Source organism: Pseudophryne corroboree, chromosome 4, assembly GCF_028390025.1.
Source record: "Pseudophryne corroboree isolate aPseCor3 chromosome 4, aPseCor3.hap2, whole genome shotgun sequence".
NCBI classification, from domain to species: Eukaryota; Metazoa; Chordata; class Amphibia; order Anura; family Myobatrachidae; genus Pseudophryne; species Pseudophryne corroboree.
The window spans coordinates 489,242,595-489,263,885 of NC_086447.1; the positions used below are offsets into that span (position 1 = coordinate 489,242,595).

The window sequence follows — 21,291 nt, forward strand, 5'->3', positions numbered from 1 at the left end:
CCTAAGAAGGTACTAATGGCGTTCCCTTTCCCGCCAGAGGATAGGTCACGTTGGGAAACACCTCCTAAGGTGGATAAAGCGCTCACACGTTTGTCTAAAAAGGTGGCACTACCGTCTCCGGATACGGCCGCCCTCAAGGAACCTGCTGATAGAAAGCAGGAGGCTATCCTGAAGTCTGTATATACACACTCAGGCATTATACTTAGGCCAGCTATTGCGTCAGCATGGATGTGCAGTGCTGCCGCTGCGTGGTCAGATAAACTGTCAGAAAATATTGACACATTAGACAGAGACACGATCCTGCTAACCATAGACCATATCAAAGACTCAGTCTTATATATGAGAGATGCACAGAGGGAAATCTGCCGGCTGGCATCTAAAGTAAGTGCATTGTCCATTTCTGCTAGGAGAGGCTTATGGACTCGCCAGTGGACAGGAGATGCAGATTCTAAAAGGCACATGGAAGTTTTGCCATATAAGGGTGAGGAATTATTTGGGGATGGTCTCTCAGACCTAGTTTCCACAGCAACGTCTGGGAAGTCAGCATTTTTACCCCATGTCCCCTCACAGCCTAAGAAGGCGCCGTTTTATCAGGTTCAGTCCTTTCGGACCCAGAAAAACAAGCGTGGAAAAGGCGGGTCTTTTCTGTCCAGAGGCAGAGGTAGGGGAAAAAGGCTGCAACAAACAGCAGGTTCCCAGGAGCAAAAGTCCTCCCCCGCTTCCTCTTCCAAGTCCGCCGCATGACGGTGGGGCTCCACAGGCGGAGCCAGGTACGGTGGGGGGACGCCTCAAGAATTTCAGCGATCAGTGGGCTCGCTCACAGGTGGATCTTTGGATCCTTCAAATAGTATCTCAGGGGTACAAACTGGAATTCGAGGCGTCTCCACCCCACCGGTTCCTAAAATCTGCCTTGCCGATTGCTCCCTCAGACAGGGAGGCGGTGCTAACGGCAATTCACAAGCTGTATTCCCAGCAGGTGATAATCAAGGTACCCCTACTTCAACAAGGCCGGGGTTACTATTCCACACTATTTGTGGTGCCGAAACCGGATGGTTCGGTGAGACCCATTTTAAATTTGAAATCCTTGAACACATACATAAAAAAATTCAAGTTCAAGATGGAATCGCTCAGGGCGGTTATTGCAAGCCTGGACGAGGGGGATTACATGGTATCCCTGGACATCAAGGATGCTTACTTGCATGTCCCCATTTATCATCCTCACCAGGAGTACCTCAGATTTGTGGTACAGGATTGCCATTACCAATTCCAGACGCTGCCGTTTGGACTGTCCACGGCACCGAGGGTATTTACCAAGGTTATGGCGGAAATGATGATACTCCTTCGAAAAAAGGGAGTTTTAATTATCCCGTACTTGGACGATCTCCTAATAAAGGCGAGGTCCAAGGAACAGTTGTTGGTGGGAGTAGCACTATCTCAGGAAGTGCTGCACCAGCACGGCTGGATTCTGAATATCCCAAAGTCACAGCTGGTTCCGACGACACGGCTACTGTTCCTGGGTATGATTCTGGATACAGTCCAGAAAAAAGTGTTTCTCCCGGAGGAGAAAGCCAGGGAGTTGTCATCTCCAGTCAGAGACCTCCTGAAACCAAAACGGGTATCGGTGCATCACTGCACGCGGGTCCTGGGAAAGATGGTAGCTTCTTACGAAGCAATTCCCTTCGGCAGGTTCCATGCCAGAATCTTTCAGTGGGACCTGTTGGACCAATGGTCCGGATCGCATCTTCAGATGCATCGCTTAATAACCCTGTCTCCAAGAACCAGGGTGTCTCTACTGTGGTGGCTGCAGAGTGCCCATCTTCTAGAGGGCCGCAGGTTCGGCATACAGGACTGGGTCCTGGTGACCACGGATGCCAGCCTTCGAGGCTGGGGGGCAGTCACACAGGGAAGAAATTTCCAAGGACTATGGTCGAGTCAGGAGACTTCCCTTCACATAAATATTCTGGAACTAAGGGCCATTTACAATGCCCTAAGTCAGGCAAAATCCCTGCTCCTACACCAGCCGGTGCTGATCCAGTCAGACAACATCACGGCAGTCGCCCATGTAAATCGACAGGGAGGCACAAGAAGCAGGATGGCGATGGCAGAAGCCACAAGAATTCTCCGATGGGCGGAGAATCATGTTCTAGCACTGTCAGCAGTGTTCATTCCGGGAGTGGACAACTGGGAAGCAGACTTCCTCAGCAGACACGACCTCCACCCGGGAGAGTGGGGACTTCATCCAGAAGTTTTCCAGATGCTGGTAAACCGTTGGGAAAAACCACAGGTGGACATGATGGCGTCCCGCCTCAACAAAAGTTGAAAAGATATTGCGCCAGGTCAAGGGACCCTCAGGCGATAGCTGTGGACGCTCTAGTGACACCATGGGTGTACCAGTCGGTTTATGTGTTCCCTCCTCTGCCTCTCATACCAAAGGTATTGAGAATAATAAGAAAGCGAGGAGGAAACACAATTCTCGTGGTTCCTGATTGGCCAAGACGAGCGTGGTACCCGGAACTTCAAGAGATGCTCTCAGAGGACCCGTGGCCTCTACCGCTCAGACAGGACCTGCTACAGCAGGGGCCCTGTCTGTTCCAAGACTTACCGCGGCTGCGTTTGACGGCATGGCGGTTGAACGCCGGATCCTGAAGGAAAAGGGTATTCCGGAAGAAGTCATTCCTACGCTTATTAAAGCCAGGAAAGATGTTACGGCAAAGCATTATCACCGCATATGGCGGAAATATGTTGCATGGTGCGAGGCAAAAAAGGCCCCAACAGAGGAATTTCAGCTGGGTCGATTTCTGCATTTCCTGCAAGCAGGAGTGAATATGGGCCTAAAACTAGGCTCCATTAAAGTACAGATCTCGGCTCTGTCGATTTTCTTTCAAAAAGAACTAGCTTCAGTACCTGAAGTTCAGACATTTGTGAAAGGAGTGCTGCATATTCAGCCCCCGTTTGTTCCTCCTGTGGCACCTTGGGATCTCAACGTGGTGTTGAGTTTCTTAAAATCACATTGGTTTGAGCCACTAAAAACCGTGGATCTAAAATATCTCACGTGGAAAGTGGTCATGTTATTGGCCTTGGCTTCAGCCAGGCGAGTGTCAGAATTGGCGGCTTTATCATGTAAAAGCCCTTATCTGAATTTCCATATGGATAGGGCAGAATTGAGGACTCGTCCCCAGTTTCTCCCTAAGGTGGTGTCAGCGTTTCACCTGAACCAGCCTATTGTGGTGCCTGCGGCTACTAGGGATTTGGAGGACTCCAAGTTACTGGACGTTGTCAGGGCCTTGAAAATATATGTTTCCAGGACGGCTGGAGTCAGAAAATCTGACTCGCTGTTTATCCTGTATGCACCCAACAAGCTGGGTGCTCCTGCTTCTAAGCAGACTATTGCTCGCTGGATTTGTAGTACAATTCAGCTTGCACATTCTGTGGCAGGCATACCACAGCCAAAATCTGTCAATGCCCATTCCACAAGGAAGGTGGGCTCATCTTGGGCGGCTGCCCGAGGGGTCTCGGCTTTACAACTTTGCCGAGCAGCTACTTGGTCAGGGGCAAACACGTTTGCAAAATTCTACAAATTTGATACCCTGGCTGAGGAGGACCTTGAGTTCTCTCATTCGGTGCTGCAGAGTCATCCGCACTCTCCCGCCCGTTTGGGAGCTTTGGTATAATCCCCAAGGTCCTTACGGAGTTCCCAGCATCCACTAGGACGTCAGAGAAAATAAGAATTTACTCACCAGTAATTCTATTTCTCGTAGTCCGTAGTGGATGCTGGGCGCCCATCCCAAGTGCGGATTGTCTGCAATACTTGTACATAGTTATTGCTAACTAAAGGGTTATTATTAAGCCATCTGTTGAGAGGCTCAGTTGTTTTCATACTGTCAAACTGGATATAGTATCACGAGTTGTACGGTGTGATTGGTGTGGCTGGTATGAGTCTTACCCGGGATTCAAACTCCTTCCTTATTATGTCAGCTCGTCCGGGCACAGTGTCCTAACTGAGGCTTGGAGGAGGGTCATGGTGGGAGGAGCCAGTGCACACCAGGTAGTCATAAATCTTTCTAGAGTGCCCAGCCTCCTTCGGAGCCCGCTATTCCCCATGGTCCTTACGGAGTTCCCAGCATCCACTACGGACTACGAGAAATAGAATTACCGGTGAGTAAATTCTTATTTTTACACATTGCGGCAGGCAAGAGTACCCATTTTACACAGTGCAGCAGGCAAGTGTCCCCATTTTACACAGTACGGCAGGCAGGTGTCCCCATTCTATACAGTACGGCAGGCAAGTGTCAAGTGGGGGGGGAAGGAAGGGAGAGGGGGAGAGAGAGAGACAACTTACATATGAAGAGGATCTTCCCGCTCCTCGGATCGGGCCGCCGCCTCCTCTTTCCAGCTTGGCTCCCCCTCCTCTTCCCGAGTGCTCCTGCTCGGGGGGCGGAGTTTCGCGGAATGACACAATTGCGTTGTGACGTCACGACGCAACCGCATCATTCCGCGAAACTCCTGCCCCCGAGCAGGAGCACTCGGGAAGAGGGGAAAACAGGGACCCGCAAAGTGCCGCGGCGGGCACTCCGTGTGGTTGCACGGCTCGCCCGCTGCAAGAAACGGCACTGCCCATAGTTTTGCCCAACTGCTAACTTATTTGGTTTGCTAACAAATCTGAATAAGGCTCTATATCAGACAGATCTCTTGCACCAAGGAGAGGCTTGTGCAGTTGTGCGCTGATAGTGATGGTAGATGCTTTCACAAGCAGGTAGAATTGGTGCTGTGCGGACAAATCTACATTTATTTCCAAGCAAGCAATATGGACACACCTGCCTCCAAAATATACATAATAATATAACATACAAAGTTTGATCACAAATATTACATTGGATTTAATAATAATTATTTAGGTACACATTAATTATGTTTTAAAATGACAACTGTTATTTTTTAATTTGTCATATCTTCTTATCCATAGACCTCTATTGTGACTTAAACATGGCTTTCCATGTTTTCTCAGTCTTTTAACATTATTATTTTCTGTACTACCCCCCACTGAGCTACAACGGAGTTAATTGGTTGAAGGAGCAGAACAACAAGGGCAACTTCCAATAAATCAACACTTTGCATCAGCTGTTGGTCTCATGCTGTTCAGAACTTTAACAGCATGTGTATTGCACATATAGAATAAGGATCAAGTTGTCCTGATGGCTGTCGATAGAGCATCTTCACCGTGTCTTTCATCAATTCATTTTGAGTAGCATTCTACTTTTGTTGCAGAGTACACCTTGGATCATGGGGCCACCAAAGTGCAAGGACACTTTTCATTTCATTATTCAGTTTTGTCTAAATAGCGTTTTCTGCTCATTTTGTTTCCGGCATTTACTGGTTTAAAGCATCAAAGGTGACACTGCTTGATTTTGTACAAGCATATCTTTCTTCTGATAATAAAATAAAATGCTTGCCCAATATAAGGGAATACAAAATAGGTTTTTGTTATTTGTCTGTCTAGGCTGCATTAGATGGATGGGTCTAGCTTCATTTGTCTATTCTCGGCCATTATGTGAGCCACACCTCCTGCCATTGCGCCCTGCAATAATGCTGTTTTATTGTAATACAATGATTTCATTGACAGATGAGCATTGCAAGGACATAAAGTGACAAATACAAAAACAAATGCACTTTAAGGAAACCTACTTTCTGCAAGCAGAGTTATTAACACCTTTAACCCCTTCTGTCCTATGCACCTTTTTTATAATCTCTCATTCTGGAGATGCCATATTTATGAAGGCAATTTTATAAATGTAACAATGAGTAAAAGTGGGTACACACTGGCCGATATATCTGCCGTTCTCTTGAACGGCCGATATATTGCGGGTCCGTCGGCCAGTGTGTACGGGCGATACGTCTGTGAACTCCGTCGTTCACAGATGTATCGCGTCGGCCCCACAGCACAGCCGACGGCCAATATATCTACTGATATATTGGCGCGTCGCTGTGTGTGTACGGGCGGCCGGCGGTGATTGACAGCTGAACTGGGCGGGCGTGTGTACACGCCTGCCCAGTTCATGACGTCAGTCCCCGACGGATCGGGCAGTGTGTATACACAGCACACTGCCCGATCCGTCCACAGATATATCTGCCGATCAATTGATCGGCAGATATATCTACCAGTGTGTACCAGTGACGTGCGGTGGGGTGAGGCAGAGCCTTTCCTGTCATACTTACGTTTAAACCAGAGTTTGACTGAATAAAATATATTAAAAATACTGATAATTTGTTTGAAATATCTTCTTTGCATTATTCTAATAATTTTTATAGCCCAAACTCTGGAATAAAAAGTCTATGGCAGGGGAGGCAGTGCCTCAGCTGTGTATCCTTTCCACACATCTCTAACCAAAACTCACCAGATTTCCAGGAGTTTATGATGCTGCACCTGTGTATAATGACCAGATGTACCCTTTGGCTCATATATTGCATGTAAATCTGGCTCTGGGGTTAGCCAGTGCCTCCTGGGCCATTTAGCTCACCGCACGTCCCTGGTGTGTACCCACCTTAACTCCAGAGTGTGCTGCCATCATTAGACCATGGTGCCGGTGACAACCATGGTGTCCAATATTGGTGCCATGTATTGTTTAGCTCTCACCCTTTACCAGTAGTCATTGCACTTAGGGGCATATTTATCACAATTTGCATCTCAGGTGCGGATGGGATGTGATAAATTCACCCAAAGCCGCTATGTGATAATTGGATACATCGCAGAGATGTATCAGTTATCGCATGCAGGGACAGAGCTTGTGAGAAAACTCTGTCCCTGCGAATCCTCTCGCCGAACTGCCCAGGGTATCATTTGTGAAAAATGCCCTGAGTATGTGACCGCACATGTGCCGCTGGCTACCCCGCTGCAACAACCCCCCTCCCCCTACACCTATACTTATCTGCAGACAGGACCAGTGATGCAGGAGGGCAGCTGGTCATCTGATCATGTGCGCTGCATTTTTTTAAATAGTGATCAGCCTATGTGTCTCTCGGACACACATTGCTGTTCACAAGCAGCATCTTTGAACTCAGTCTTCACTGCCAGCAGGCAGAGAAAGCTGTGCAGTGGCAGGGCAACCAGAGGAAATCCTGGGTAACGCTATCTGAAGATAGTGTTATTATCTCAGGGCTCCCTTCGGTATTTTTTTTACAATTATTTTTTTTCCCAGTTAACTCAGGTAAGTTGCATTTCCTATTACAAGTGTGGGAAATACGATCTGATTACTAATAAAATGTGAATTTAAGGTCTTGGGGTAAATTTTTTAACATTTTCCTCCAGTTGCCCATTAGTACATTTAGATGATACTAAAATAATGTGAAATGGTGTGAAAACACCCTTTTTCACATTATTTTAGTAAAAATAAATGTTGCTTAATATACCCGCTAGTGTTAAATCTTAACTCCATGTGTTCATTTTGTAGAAACAAATCAATATACAAATTGACCACAAGATTAATATACTTCTCCTGTAGCCAACAGCTAAACCATACACGTGTCTGCTGCTCACACAGCCAGCACTGCTGTTATCCTTCAGTCTGAGTTACACTAGCTCTAAATGCTTGCAGGCAGTAGGACTAATTATTATATTATCTACAGTAGGTTTAGAATGACTTTCACATGCTTGCTTCACCCAGAAAAATCCCTTCAAGCATTAGTAAACGAGTCCTAAAAACAATCCGTGCTGGAGCTAAAATGTATAAGCACCACTGTAAAAGAAAAATGAAAGAAAAATAGAAGGTCCACATGCCTTTAATCAAAGACTGACTGATGAAGAGACGTCTTATCATTATCCAGTTGTACAGACCACTGGGCTTGATTCTGAGATGGGAGTAAGGCTGGGTACACACCTGAAAGACATGTCAGTGGACTATCCGTCGCGCTGACAGAGCGGCCAATTTAGGTAAGTATATATGCTTGTTGATTGGCTGATCGATGTGCTGGTACTCTCATCTAGCAGGGCGGGCCATACACACAACCAGATGCACCAATATACTGTATCTTTTAGATACAGATGTAGCCATGCTCATCTTCCTGCAATGCAGCATGCTGCAACACGGCCGTGAATATTTGCCACCTGACATGCCATGCAGCATGCCATGATGCCACAATGCAGTAATATGAGCATGCTACATCTATATATCGCCCATTGGCTGTGCTGCACAGCCGACACGATACAGTATGTCTGTGAACGGCGTCGTCAGACATTTCAGGTGTAAACACTCGCCGACAGGCTCGCAGTATATTGGCCGTTTGCTTTGTGTGTACCCTGCTTAAAGCAAAGCACAGCAAGTAACTGTGCACCTTGGCCAAACAATGTTGCACTGCAGGTGGGGCAGATTTCTAAAATCTGCTGTTTAAAGTAAACATGTGAGAAAAGAGACAAAGTGTTTAGAGTATGAAGAGGGAGAACAGATCTGAAAGTGTATGCTGTAGATTTGCCACACACTGATAAACAGATGCTCATCGGAGTCGGCTATATCGCAAACATGCACTCTCGGCGTGACTATGCGATCCGCCCGCTTAGTCATGCCGGCAGTGCACAGAGACGCTCTCATTCTGAGCGTCTCCGTCCGGGCGCGTGCGCCCGCCCAGATGGAGACGTTCTCCATTCAAGAGAATGGGGCGCGCCTCTGTCGCGGGAGCCCGGCTGGACGTAGACACTCTCGGCGATAAGCGCACCTAGTCACAGGGAAGTGATGGAAAAAGTCTTTCTATGGGTTTTCAGGCTGATGAGAGCACCTCATTCAGCAATCAAATGTTCCATGAGTTTGAAATTAGTGGTAACATTGTACTATCCTATGTATCTATTATGGATGTTTCTGTTGTGTAGCGAATTGAGCTTTTGTGTAGACTTGTTTATTAAGGCCTAATTTAGTTATTCTTGAAGCTTCAATTAGCCTGAAAGCAGTGCCTGGCTTTTTCCAGGGTTGGACTGGCCTTCCTGACAACTCTGCATGGTATACATAGAGATGGGGGCTGGCTGAGCAGGTCCAACTCCCAGTGCTCAGATAGGCCCGCATGACTCGCAGCACACCTCCATGAGACGTGACAACTCCCCGTATCGCTGCACGTGTACATAGTAGAATGCCAGGGCTCTGTTACAGCCCCAGTCCGTCCCTGGGCTATTCAATTGCAGTCTGTGGCATCCTGCAGGCTGCATTTAATGCAGGTTTCTGTTCACCCACTGTGGAGCCTCGAACAGAAATCTGTGGTAAGTAGCCTATTCTGCACTTACTCTTGCTGACACAAACGCACTAACCATAGTTCCAGGCACGTATCCCAGGAAATCTGTGGGTTAACGGGCGTTAGACACGGAAAGTACCATGCAAGGAAAAGGGCTTGTAATTGAGGAGCTCAGCGGAAAAGAGAAACATGCCGCATCTACATGGATTTTTACATTTCTCCTGCAATCAAGTAGCTTCTGCCATCTAGCGTCTACTCCACTATCTTGGCTAGATACTCACTATCTAACATAGTGACATGTGCCTATTTCACCAGCAGCAAAGTACAAATCCCGGATATTGTATCTAGTTGGAAAGTAACAAAGTTATTTCTCTTACGTCCTAGAGGATGCTGGGGACTCCGTAAGGACCATGGGGTATAGACGGGCTCCGCAGGAGATAGGGCACCTAAAAAGAACTTTGACTATGGGTGTGCACTGGCTCCTCCCTCTATGCCCGTCCTCCAGACCTCAGTTAGATCTTGTGCCCAGAGGAGAATGGGTGTACTGCAGAGAGCTCTCCAGAGTTTTCTGTGGAAAAAGAATTTTGTTAGGTTTTTTATTTTCAGGGAGTCCTGTTGGCAACAGGCTCCCTGCATCGTGGGACCGAGGAGAGAGAAGCAGAGCTGGCTTGTTAAGTTGGGCACTGCTTCTAAGGCTACTGGACACGATCAACTCCAGAGGGAGTCGGAACACAGGTCTCACCTGGGGTTCGTCCCGGAGCCGCGCCGCCGTCATCCTCACAGATGCCGAAGATAGAAGCCGGGTGAGTATGAGAAGGCAAAGAAGACATCAGGCGGCAGAAGACATCAGATCTTCATGAGGTAAGCGCGCAGCGGTAAGCTGCGCGCCATTGCTCCCAGTCACACACACAAGCAGACACTGAAGGGTGCAGGGCGCAGGGGGGGGGGGGGGGGGGCGCCCTGGGCAGCAATATTCCTCATATTTGGCATTGATAAGTATGGATTAGGCTGTGGCACAGTAAATCCGGTAACCCCCGCCATTTTTTTATAGAAAGTTGATGGGACCGAAGCCCGCCGTCGGGTGGGCGGGGCTTGATCCTCAGCACTAACCAGCGCCATTTTCTCCACAGAGACTGCACGAGGAAACGCTGGCTCCCTGTTCTCTCCCCTGCTGAGCTTCACAGGCTGGAAAAAAGAGGAGGGGGGCACTTTGGCGACGCAGTGAGTGGAGATTACAATTATTTACATATAACAGCGCTATCTGGTCATATAGTCCAGTGTTTTTAAGCGCTGGGTGTGTGCTGGCATACTCTATCTCTGTCTCACCTAAGGGCCTGGTTGGGGTTTTGTCCCCTTATAGGTAACTCCCTGTGTGTGTGGGGTGTCGGTACGTGTGTGTCGACATGTCTGAGGCGGAAGGCTTCTCCAAGGAGGAGGTGGAGCAAATGAGGGGTGTGTCCCCGTCGGTTGTGCCGACTCCAGATTGGATGGATATGTGGCATACGTTGCATGCAAGTGTGGCATCTTTACATAAAAGGCTTGATAAGGCTGGTTTAGGGGGGACATCAGGCGGTCAATCCTCAGATTGGACCGACTCACAGGGCCCGTCGGGGTCTCAAAAGCGTCCCTTAACACAAGACACTACTACCGACACGGATTCTGATTCCAGTGTCGACTATGATGAAGTAAAATTGCACCCTAGGGTGACTAAAACCATTCAGTGTATGATTGTGGTAATAAGGGATGTGTTGCATATTGTGGATGAACCCTCGGTCCCCGACACAAGGGTACACGTTTAAGGAAAAGAAACAGATTATTAATTTTCCCACATCTCATGAATTAAATGAGTTCTTTGAAAAAGCTTGGGAGACTCCGGATAAGAGACCGCAGATCCCCAAAAGAATTTTTATGGCATACCCTTTCCCAAAGCAGGACAGGGAGATTTGGGAATCGCCCCCCACGGGCAGCAATATTCCTCATATTTGGCATTGACGCGCTTGTCCAAGAAAGTGGCGCTACCGTCTCCTGACACAGCGGCCCTTAAGGACCCTGCAGATCGCAGGCAAGAAACTACCTTAAAGGGTATTTATTCTCATACGGGTGCTGTGTTAAGACCGACGATTGCGTCGGCATGGGTGTGTAGCGCAATTGCAGCTTGGACAGATGAGCTGACAGATCAATTTGATGTGATGCGGATTCCAAAAAACATATGGAAGTACTACCCTATAAGGGAGATGTATTGTTTGGGGATGGGCTGACGGACCTGGTTTCCACAGCTACAGCAGGTAAATCAATTTTTTTACCATATATTCCCCAACAGCAAAAGAAAGCAACACCCTATCAGATGCAGTCCTTTCGGTCGCACAAGTCCTAAAGAGGTCGGGGATCCTCTTTCCTCGCCAGAGGTAAGGGCAGAGGCAAGAGAGCACCTGCTTCGTCAGGTGCCCAAGAACAAAAGTCCTCCCAGGCTGCTCCAAAACCCACAGCATGACGCTGGGACTCCCATGAGAGAGTCCGCACCGGTGGGGGCACGTCTTCGACTTTTCAGTCAGGCCTGGGTCAGTTCGGACCTGAATCCCTGGGTGTTGGAAATAGTTTCCCAGGGTTACAAATTGGAATTCGAGGAGGTGCCCCCGCGCCGATTTTTCAAATCTGCCCTACCAGCTTCCACATCGGAAAGGGATGTAGTGTTAGCTGCAATTCAAACGCTGTGTATACAGCAAGTGATCATCAAGGTTCCCCTGCACCAGCAGGGAAGAGGTTACTATTCAACCCTATTTGTGGTCCCGAAACTGGACGGTACGGTCAGACCGATTTTGAATCTGAAATCCCTAAACCTGTACATAAAAAGATTCAAATTCAAAATGGAATCTCTCAGAGCAATAATAGCCAACATGGAGGAGGGGGAGTTTATGGTGTCTCTGGACATAAAGGATGCGTACATTCATGTCCCCATATATGCCCCCCATCAGGAATACCTGAGATTCGCTGTACAGGATTGTCATTACCAATTTCAGACGTTGCCGTTTGGACTTTCCACGGCCCCGAGGATTTTCACCAAGATAATGGCGGAAATGATGGTGGTCCTGCGCAAGCATGGAGTCACAATTATCCCATACTTGGACGATCTCCTGATAAAAGCGAGATCAAGAGAGAAATTGCTGAGCAGTGTGGCGCTCTCTCTGAGAGTGCTCCAGCAACACGGTTGGATTCTAAATCTACCGAAGTCACAGTTGATTCCGACAACTCGACTACCGTTCCTAGGTATGATACTGGATACGGAACAAATGAAGGTCTTCCTCCCAATAGAGAAAGCCCAAGACATCCAGAACATGGTCAGAGACCTGCTAAAACCGAAAAGGGTGTCAGTTCACCAATGCACTCGAGTTCTGGGGAAAATTGTGGCGGCCTACGAGGCCATTCCCTTCGGAAGGTTCCATGCAAGGACTTTTCAATGGGACCTTCTGGACAAGTGGTCCGGGTCCCATCTGCATTTACATCGGAAAATAACTCTGTCCCCAGGAACCAGAGTGTCCCTCCTGTGGTGGTTGCAAAGTGCTCACCTGCTGGAGGGTCGCCGGTTCGGGATTCAGGACTGGTTCCTGGTTACCACGGACGCGAGCCTCCGAGGATGGGGAGCGGTCACACAGGGAAAGACTTTTCAGGGTCTTTGGTCAGACCAGGAGTCCTGTCTACACATCAATGTGTTGGAACTCAGGGCCATTTACAACGGCCTTCGACAAGCGGAGAGTTTTCTTCGAAACCTTCCGGTTCTGATTCAATCAGACAATCTCACAGCAGTGGCTCATGTGAACCGCCAAGGCGGGACAAGAAGCAGAGTCGCGATGGCGGAAGCCACAAGGATCCTTCACTGGGCGGAAAATCATGAAGGCGCTTTGTCTGCTGTCTACATTCCGGGAGTGGACAACTGGGAAGCAGACTTCCTCAGCAGACACGATCTCCATCCAGGAGAGTGGGGACTTCATCAAGAAGTCTTTGCAGACGTAACACGTCTTTGGGGAACTCCTCAAATAGACATGATGGCGTCACGCCTCAACAAAAAACTTCGGAGGTATTGCGCCAGGTCTCGGGACCCTCAGGCAGTAGCAGTAGACGCACTGGTAACACCGTGGGTGTTCGAATCGGTCTACGTGTTCCCTCCTCTTCCTCTCATCACGAAAGTGTTGAGGATCATAAGACGAAGAAGAGTACAGACGATACTCGTTGTCCCAGACTGGCCTCGAAGGGCTTGGTACTCGGAACTACAAGAGATGCTCACAGGAGACCCCTGGCCTCTTCCTCTGAGGGAAGACCTGTTGCAGCAGGGGCCCTGTGTATTTTAGACTTACCGCGGTTACGTTTGACGGCATGGCGGTTGAACGCCGAATCCTAGCAAAAAAGGGGATTCCGGAAGAAGTCATCCCTACTTTAATAAAGGCTAGGAAGGAGGTGACGATAAAACATTATCACCGTATCTGGCGAAAGTTTGTGTCTTGGTGTGAGACCAAGAATGCACCTACGGAAGATTTTCATTTGGGTCGTCTTCTCCACTTCCTACAGACAGGAGTGGATATGGGCCTGAAATTAGGCTCGATTAAGGTACAGATTTCGGCCCTCTCGATTTTCTTTCAGAAGGAATTGGCTTCTCTTCCAGAAGTCCAGAAGCTTGTAAAGGGAGTGCTGCACATCCAGCCCCCTTTTGTGCCTCCAGTGGCACCATGGGACCTGAACGTGGTGTTGCAGTTCCTAAAATCACACTGGTTTGAACCGCTTAACAAGGTTGAGTTGAAATTTCTTACCTGGAAGGTGGTAATGTTGTTGGCCTTAGCATCAGCAAGGCGAGTGTCAGAATTGGCGGCTCTATCACACAAGAGCCCCTACTTGATTTTTCATGTGGATCGAGCTGAATTGAGGACACGTCCGCAATTTTTGCCAAAAGTGGTTTCGTCGTTCCATATGAATCCACCTATAGTGGTGCCTGTGGCTACCGGTGACCTGGAGGATTCCAGATCCCTGGACGTAGTCAGGGCCTTAAAAATTTATGTAGCCAGGACGGCTAGAATTAGGAAAACAGAGGCTCTGTTTGTCCTGTATGCGGCCAATAAGATTGGCGCTCCTGCTTCAAAGCAGACTATTGCTCGCTGGATCTGTAATACGATTCAGCAGGCTCACTCTACGGCTGGATTGCCGGTACCAAATTCGGTTAAGGCCCATTCCACTAGGAAGGTGGGCTCTTCTTGGGCGGCTGCCCGAGGCGTCTCGGCTTTACAATTTTGCCGAGCGGCGACTTGGTCGGGGTCAAACACTTTTGCTAAATTCTACAAGTTTGATACCCTGGCTGATGAGGACCTAGCGTTTGCTCAGTCGGTGCTGCAGAGTCGTCCGCACTCTCCCGCCCGATTGGATGCTTTGGTATAAACCCCATGGTCCTTACGGAGTCCCCAGCATCCTCTAGGACGTAAGAGAAAATAAGATTTTAAACCTACCGGTAAATCTATTTCTCCTAGTCCGTAGAGGATGCTGGGCGCCCGTCCCAGTGCGGAAACTCTGCAAGACTTGTATATAGTTGTTGCTTACATAAGGGTTATGTTACAGTTGACATCGGTCTTGGACAGTTACTGTTGTTTTTGTTCATACTGTTAACTGGTTATACAAAAAAAGCAATTTAGGCTGCGCTATATTGTTTATATGAATAACAATAATATCTGATAATTCAATATTTAATTAAAAAAGAGTATATTTAATATAGGAATATAAACCATCAATGATAGTTCCAAATAATAACATTTAAAAAGTACACATGATAGAATCAATAAAACCAGGGTTACCCATAGGCCAGGAGTTCGGATGGTATTGAATTAGGAAAGTCCGTTCCAAATTTGTTCCCCTAGTAGTTAATATGTCCAGCAACTGCAGATTTTAAGAGGTGTATATATCCAAATTTATGGCTTTTACCGCTAGAGGATGTGTTGCTCCAAGATGGTAAATGATGAGCTCCTCATGCAGTGCGGTAGGCAAAGTTCGGCACTTCAGCCAAATGGCAGACACCTTCCGGTATGGATCTTTGTGCTGGAATGTGGTAGGGGGTGGTCCTGACGTATCAGGCAAAGTTCCTGGCGTGGGTCCCTGTAACAAGGTTACAGGGACCCACGCCAGGAACTTTGCCTGATACGTCTGGACCATCCCCTACCACATTCCAGCACAAAGATCCATACCGGAAGGTGTCTGCCATTTGGCTGAAGTGCCGAACTTTGCCTACCGCACTGCATGAGGAGCTCATCATTTACCATCTTGGAGCAACACATCCTCTAGCGGTAAAAGCCATAAATTTGGATATATACACCTCTTAAAATCTGCAGTTGCTGGACATATTAACTACTAGGGGAACAAATTTGGAACGGACTTTCCTAATTCAATACCATCCGAACTCCTGGCCTATGGGTAACCCTGGTTTTATTGATTCTATCATGTGTACTTTTTAAATGTTATTATTTGGAACTATCATTGATGGTTTATATTCCTATATTAAATATACTCTTTTTTAATTAAATATTGAATTATCAGATATTATTGTTATTCATATAAACAATATAGCGCAGCCTAAATTGCTTTTTTTGTATATCTCTTGTGGGAGTGACTTCCCGTTTTTTATGGTTGCTGCTTGACAGAGCACCCCATATCCAAGCGCCCGAGAACTTTGGATTATTCCTCTCTTCCACACATGTTAACTGGTTATGTATGTTCCAGGTTACATGGTATGATTGGTGTGGGCTGGTATGAATCTTGCCCTTAGATTGCTAAATCCTGCCTTGTATTGTCCATCTCCTCTGGGCACAGTTCTCTAACTGAGGTCTGGAAGAGGGGCATAGAGGGAGGAGCCAGTGCACACCCATAGTCAAAGATCTTTTTAGGTGCCCTATCTCCTGCGGAGCCCGTCTATACCCCATGGTCCTTACGGAGTCCCCAGCATCCTCTACGGACTAGGAGAAATAGATTTACCGGTAGGTTTAAAATCTTATTTTTGTGCCGTGTGACTCTGTTTTTCCACTGAGCCCCTTAATTAAATATCTCTGTGCGTAAAGGTCTGAGGCTACAAGCCCTTTTCCAGGGATGCAGTCAATTTACAGACAATCAAAATCCCGATGGTCAAAATACCGACAGCAAATGACTGATGGTCAAATACCGACATTTAAAATACTGACAAGGTCAAAATACCGTCATTTATAATGTCGACAGGTCAAAAAGTCGACATGATTTTTTTCATTGAAACCAACTTGTTCATATTTTACCATCCCAGTGGACCTGGAGGGGGAATATAATAGTGTGCTGAGCGCAGCGATGCACCGTGCCCGAAGCATGGCGAGCAGACTCGGTACACTTACATTGTGTCCATGTCAACATACACACAAAAAACAATGAAAAACTTGTGTTGGCTTTTTGACCTGTTCACATTTTAAATGTCGGTATTTTAAATGTCGGTATTTTAAATGTCGGTATTTTGTCCATGTCGGGATTTTGACCTTGTCGGGATTTTGACTGTCGATCAATTGCTGTCGGGATTTTGATTGTAGGTATTTCATACTGATCCCTTTTTCCATGCGTAGTAAGTATGGAGCCTAATTAAATCCCATGATTAGCTTCTCATTCGTCATGGGACTGTCCAAAGTCTTATATCAGTTCTTTAGGCTCTGTAGCTGTCTGTTGTCCTTAAAGAAAATATGGTTGATCTAAAACCTTGGATCTTGAATGAATGAAGCAAGGCGTTTTCTATCTTGGCATATTAGGAGAGAGCCGGTCAGTGGCTTACTCATTTTTGATCATGCCCATTCATCAATGTGCTCCTGGTGTATGTCTCAGTTATGTGTGGCCTGTAAACAGAAAAAGGTGTCTGTGACACAGGCCTTATGGAATCTGAATATAGGGTCATTCCACATCAAATCACCCCCAAAAAATTAAATGTCCACCACCCATCTCAGATTTTTCCGTTTTTTGTTTTTTTTGTTTTTAAGAGAGGATGTCAAAACAACTATTTCTGCCAAATATCTGAACTGTCTGACAATTTGTTTATTAAATATTGATTTTTCAATGTATTAAATTTATTACTAATTGCGGCTTCTTTATCCAGTTTATTTGAAGTATCACAGGTTTATTAAGGATTCACCACAAAATTTGCACCCCAAATTGAACTCTTCCTCCTCAATCCAAAAATCCAAACCAAATCACTTTATCTGCCTTACGTTTCGAGTTATGGCAAAAACGCACATTTTTCAAAAATACTTAAAAACGCTAGGTTCAATGGTTCAATCAACATTAGATATCCCAATTTTTTTATGTGCTTAACAAAGGTATACATTACTACCACACAAAAAATTAGCATGGTACTCTGTGTCATAAAGGAGAAAAACAAATCATGAAGTTAATGTTCAATTATTGTTGTACCGCATACATAATTAACGCAAGAAATCATGAAATTTAAAAACTTGAAAAATCAATATATAATAAACGAATTGTCAGACAGTCAAGATATTTGCCAGAATTAGTTTTTTTGCCATCCTCTCTTAACTAAAAAATTTTCATAAAAATCTGAGATGGGTGGTAGACATGCCTGGTTGAACGGATTTGGAATGACCCTATATACAGTATATTATAAGGTTAAAAAATATCCAAGATGTTTAATTTTATGCTACTGATGCTCTGCTACTGATGTGTCCTCATACACTGTTGCCCATTTTGTGGCAAATATAGACCCTCTTGGCATGCTAGGTCCCGAACAACTCTGCCGCACCGAGTGTCAAGATGTTTAATTTTATGCTACTGATGCTCTGCTACTGATGTGTCCTCATACACTGTTGCCCATTTTGTGGCAAATATAGACCCTCTTGGCATGCTAGGTCCCGAACAACTCTGCCGCACCGAGTGTCTTATTTGCTGAAATGGGGCTTATTCTGATGTGGTTGGAGTAGCTATCGCTGCTGCTTCCTTAGAAGGAATCCTGATGCTGAGAATCCGACAGCTTCCGGGTAAGTATTTTACCTCCACCTCTAACCCACTCCTCCCGCAATCTATCCCTAACTGCCCCCCGCTCTGTAGCCTAACCCTAACTCTACCCTTAGTGCCTAACCATAACTAAAACCCTCATCTCACATCTGGGATCCGTCGGCATTCACAGAATCGGGATCCTGACCGCATCCCACATAGAAAAGTACTCTGTTCTGTGTGGAACTGTTGCTTCTTTTTAACTTGTAAGGTCCTTTTAATTTATGGAGAGTAGTACATCATCCTATATAAGAAAAAAAGGCATTTTGTTTCCCCCAGCACCCTGAATGATAACAGTAACCAGATTTAAATCTCACACAATATTAGAATTCAGAGATCTCGGTTACATATATTTGCGCAAATGTATGACTAAGCCCCAAAGTCACGTCAAGGCCTCTCTGTATATTTGGGGTCCCTAGCGCTATGTCTAGGTGCATGGTGTGGCACCCCAAAAAATCAGCATAAGCCAGAAAGCCCATGGCAGCATACCAGTGGAAAAACTATAGTGTTAATAAATTAGGGTTAGGAAGCCGAAGCTATAGAAAAAGTGATACAAAAATGAGATGTAATTAAAATGGAGAAATAGTGTTAAATAAATTAGTAAGTGATAAGTGTTACAGGTTGAGTATCCCATATCCAAATATTCCGAAATACGGACTTTTTTGAGTGAGGCTGAGATAGTGAAACCTTTGTTTTCTGATGGCTCAATGTACACAAACTTTGTTTAATACACAGAGTTATTAAAAAATATTGGCTAAAATGACCTTCAGGCTGTGTGTATAAGGTGTATATGAAACATAAATGAATTGTGTGAATGTAGACACTTTGCTTAATGCAAAAAATTATTACAAATATTGGCTAAAATGACCATCAGGCTGTGTGTATAAGGTGTATATGAAACATAAATGCATTCTGTGCTTAGACTTAGGTCCCATCGCCATGATATCTCATTATAGTATGCAATTATTCCAAAATACGGAAAAATCCGATATCCAAAATACTTCTGGTCCCAAGCATTTTGGATAAGGGATACTCAACCTGTAATAGAATGTAAAGTTATGACACACTAAAGCCATCCAGCTTAGCCAGTCCATCATCCTATATATCAGTTCATGGTTTTAAATAAATGTTTTGTTTTTATTGTAAACAAGAGCTCAATCAAATTTTTTTATCTTTATAATTAGAGATATTTTATCGTTGGGAGTAATCATGCGGAAACGAAATACAGGGTTTTTAAAATTGATCGGACTGAGCCAAAGGATTTGGTTATCATTGATGATAAGGTGAGTACAATGCATGCTCACATACATGTATGATAAAATGTAGTGTAAATGATTTGCAGTTCAAATTGTAATTCATTCATTACTTGATGTTCCTATATATAGTTTTTTAGTAAGCATAGAAAGTAGGATGAAGCAAAGGTTACTTCAAAATCAAGACATGATGTGCACACTGTTTTGCATACATTAAAAGGCTCGGCCTACCTCGCCAGGGCCTGATACAAAGAGAAAAGACTCATTTAGCAAGTTATAATGTTTGGAGTGTCCAATATGCAAATGTAGATGAATGGGTGTTCACGTGATGTGCCATTGGATTCACAGAGATATACATGTGATGTTTAAATGCAACCAGATTTGCAAGGAAAATGCTTTGAAATTCTTCCAGCATTGTTGTTTTAAAGTTATCCATAGTTATATTGTATTGTCTTCGTAAATTAAGTTATTTTTATTGAATTTGCAGTAAAAGAAACAAATACATTACAATTAAAACAGTGTGGTAAAGCGGTCATAACAAAAAATGAGAATTGCATTATAGTTTTAACTGTTGATATCTAAGGCACAGGTAAGAATCTCTTTACACAGCCCACAATCTGTCCCTACTCCTGATCAGTGAATGCTCCCAGGTTTGGCCTCCCATTTAAATTTCAAGGGTAAAGATGGGTACACACCTATACAATCCATGACCAATCACCCAATAGCACAGCATGGGGAAGCTTCAGATCTCTATAGAAGATAGGGCACAGGAGTTAAAATTCCTCCCACAGAAAATTGCCCATCCAGAAATATCTGACCTATAGAGGTGATCCCTTACACCAGCCAAGCATTATCTTAGTTGAGCCTTCCCAGCTCGGAGAAGGTGCCATTGAACCACAGAGCAAGTACGGAGTGCCATGCTGTGGTAGCCTGCTTTATATGTGGTGCAGTCCCAGCAGATACAGGTTGTGATATTAGGACCAGCAATGAAGGCAAAGGGGGTAAAAATGGCAGCTAATGTTGTACCTCTTATTCACCACCCAGCTCACCAGATGTGTGAGAGGCAGCATAATATAGCATAAGGTTAGGTAAGGCCAAAACTGAGACCTTGGACCTACACAGAATAAAAAGCTTAACTCTAGCTCTCTTCTCTGTCCACACAAATGACATAATAATCCTATCAATGTCATTAAAGACCCTATTGGGAACATGATCTGGGGAGCGCTGAATTAGATGACTTTTTTTGAACTAGATGACTATCTTAAAAAGATTAATGTGGGCTATAACAGACTATTTTCTTTTCAGATGTGAGCTTTCATTTTGAAATGTGCTGTGACAGGGTGTATATTTTGCAAAGTTTAACTGGCAGTCTTAGGAGTCACCTAGAATTCCTAGTAATGGAACCTCAAGGTCCACTGGGGAGGACATGCGTGGGGCAGTTGGTCAGGGCAGAGCCATTAAAGGGGACTTTACTATACTTCATTCCATTAATCAGTAGACCGGATAAGGTACCCAAAATATTCACTAAACAGAAGACTATTCACCAAGCAATCCAAAAACAGCTGCATGCCATCAGCATAGAGGACAATAATATCCACAGCAGCACTTTCCTGAATACTACAAATATTGGGATCAGCTCATATTAAACAATCCAGCAGCCCTATGGACAATGGAAACAGTTCAAGGGGAAGTGGTCAACCTACATGGGTGCTTTTAACCAATTCAAATGGAGCATGGTTGTTAACTCATACGTTGGCAGCCTGTGCAAAGTACAGCAATCAAACTGTGTAAACCT

At 45.5% G+C, this 21,291-nt stretch overlaps 1 protein-coding gene across 6 annotated transcripts in view; it reads left to right on the forward strand.

The window, feature by feature from the left end:
• Positions 1–21,291, forward strand: part of FIG4 (FIG4 phosphoinositide 5-phosphatase) — a 665,438-nt gene that overhangs the window by 90,011 nt on the left and 554,136 nt on the right. For all 6 annotated transcript variants that reach the window (XM_063917119.1, XM_063917117.1, XM_063917120.1 and 3 more), the window contains exon 3: positions 19,428–19,526. In XM_063917119.1, coding sequence (XP_063773189.1) covers positions 19,428–19,526 — 99 coding nt within the window. The remainder of the gene's footprint in view (positions 1–19,427; positions 19,527–21,291) is intronic.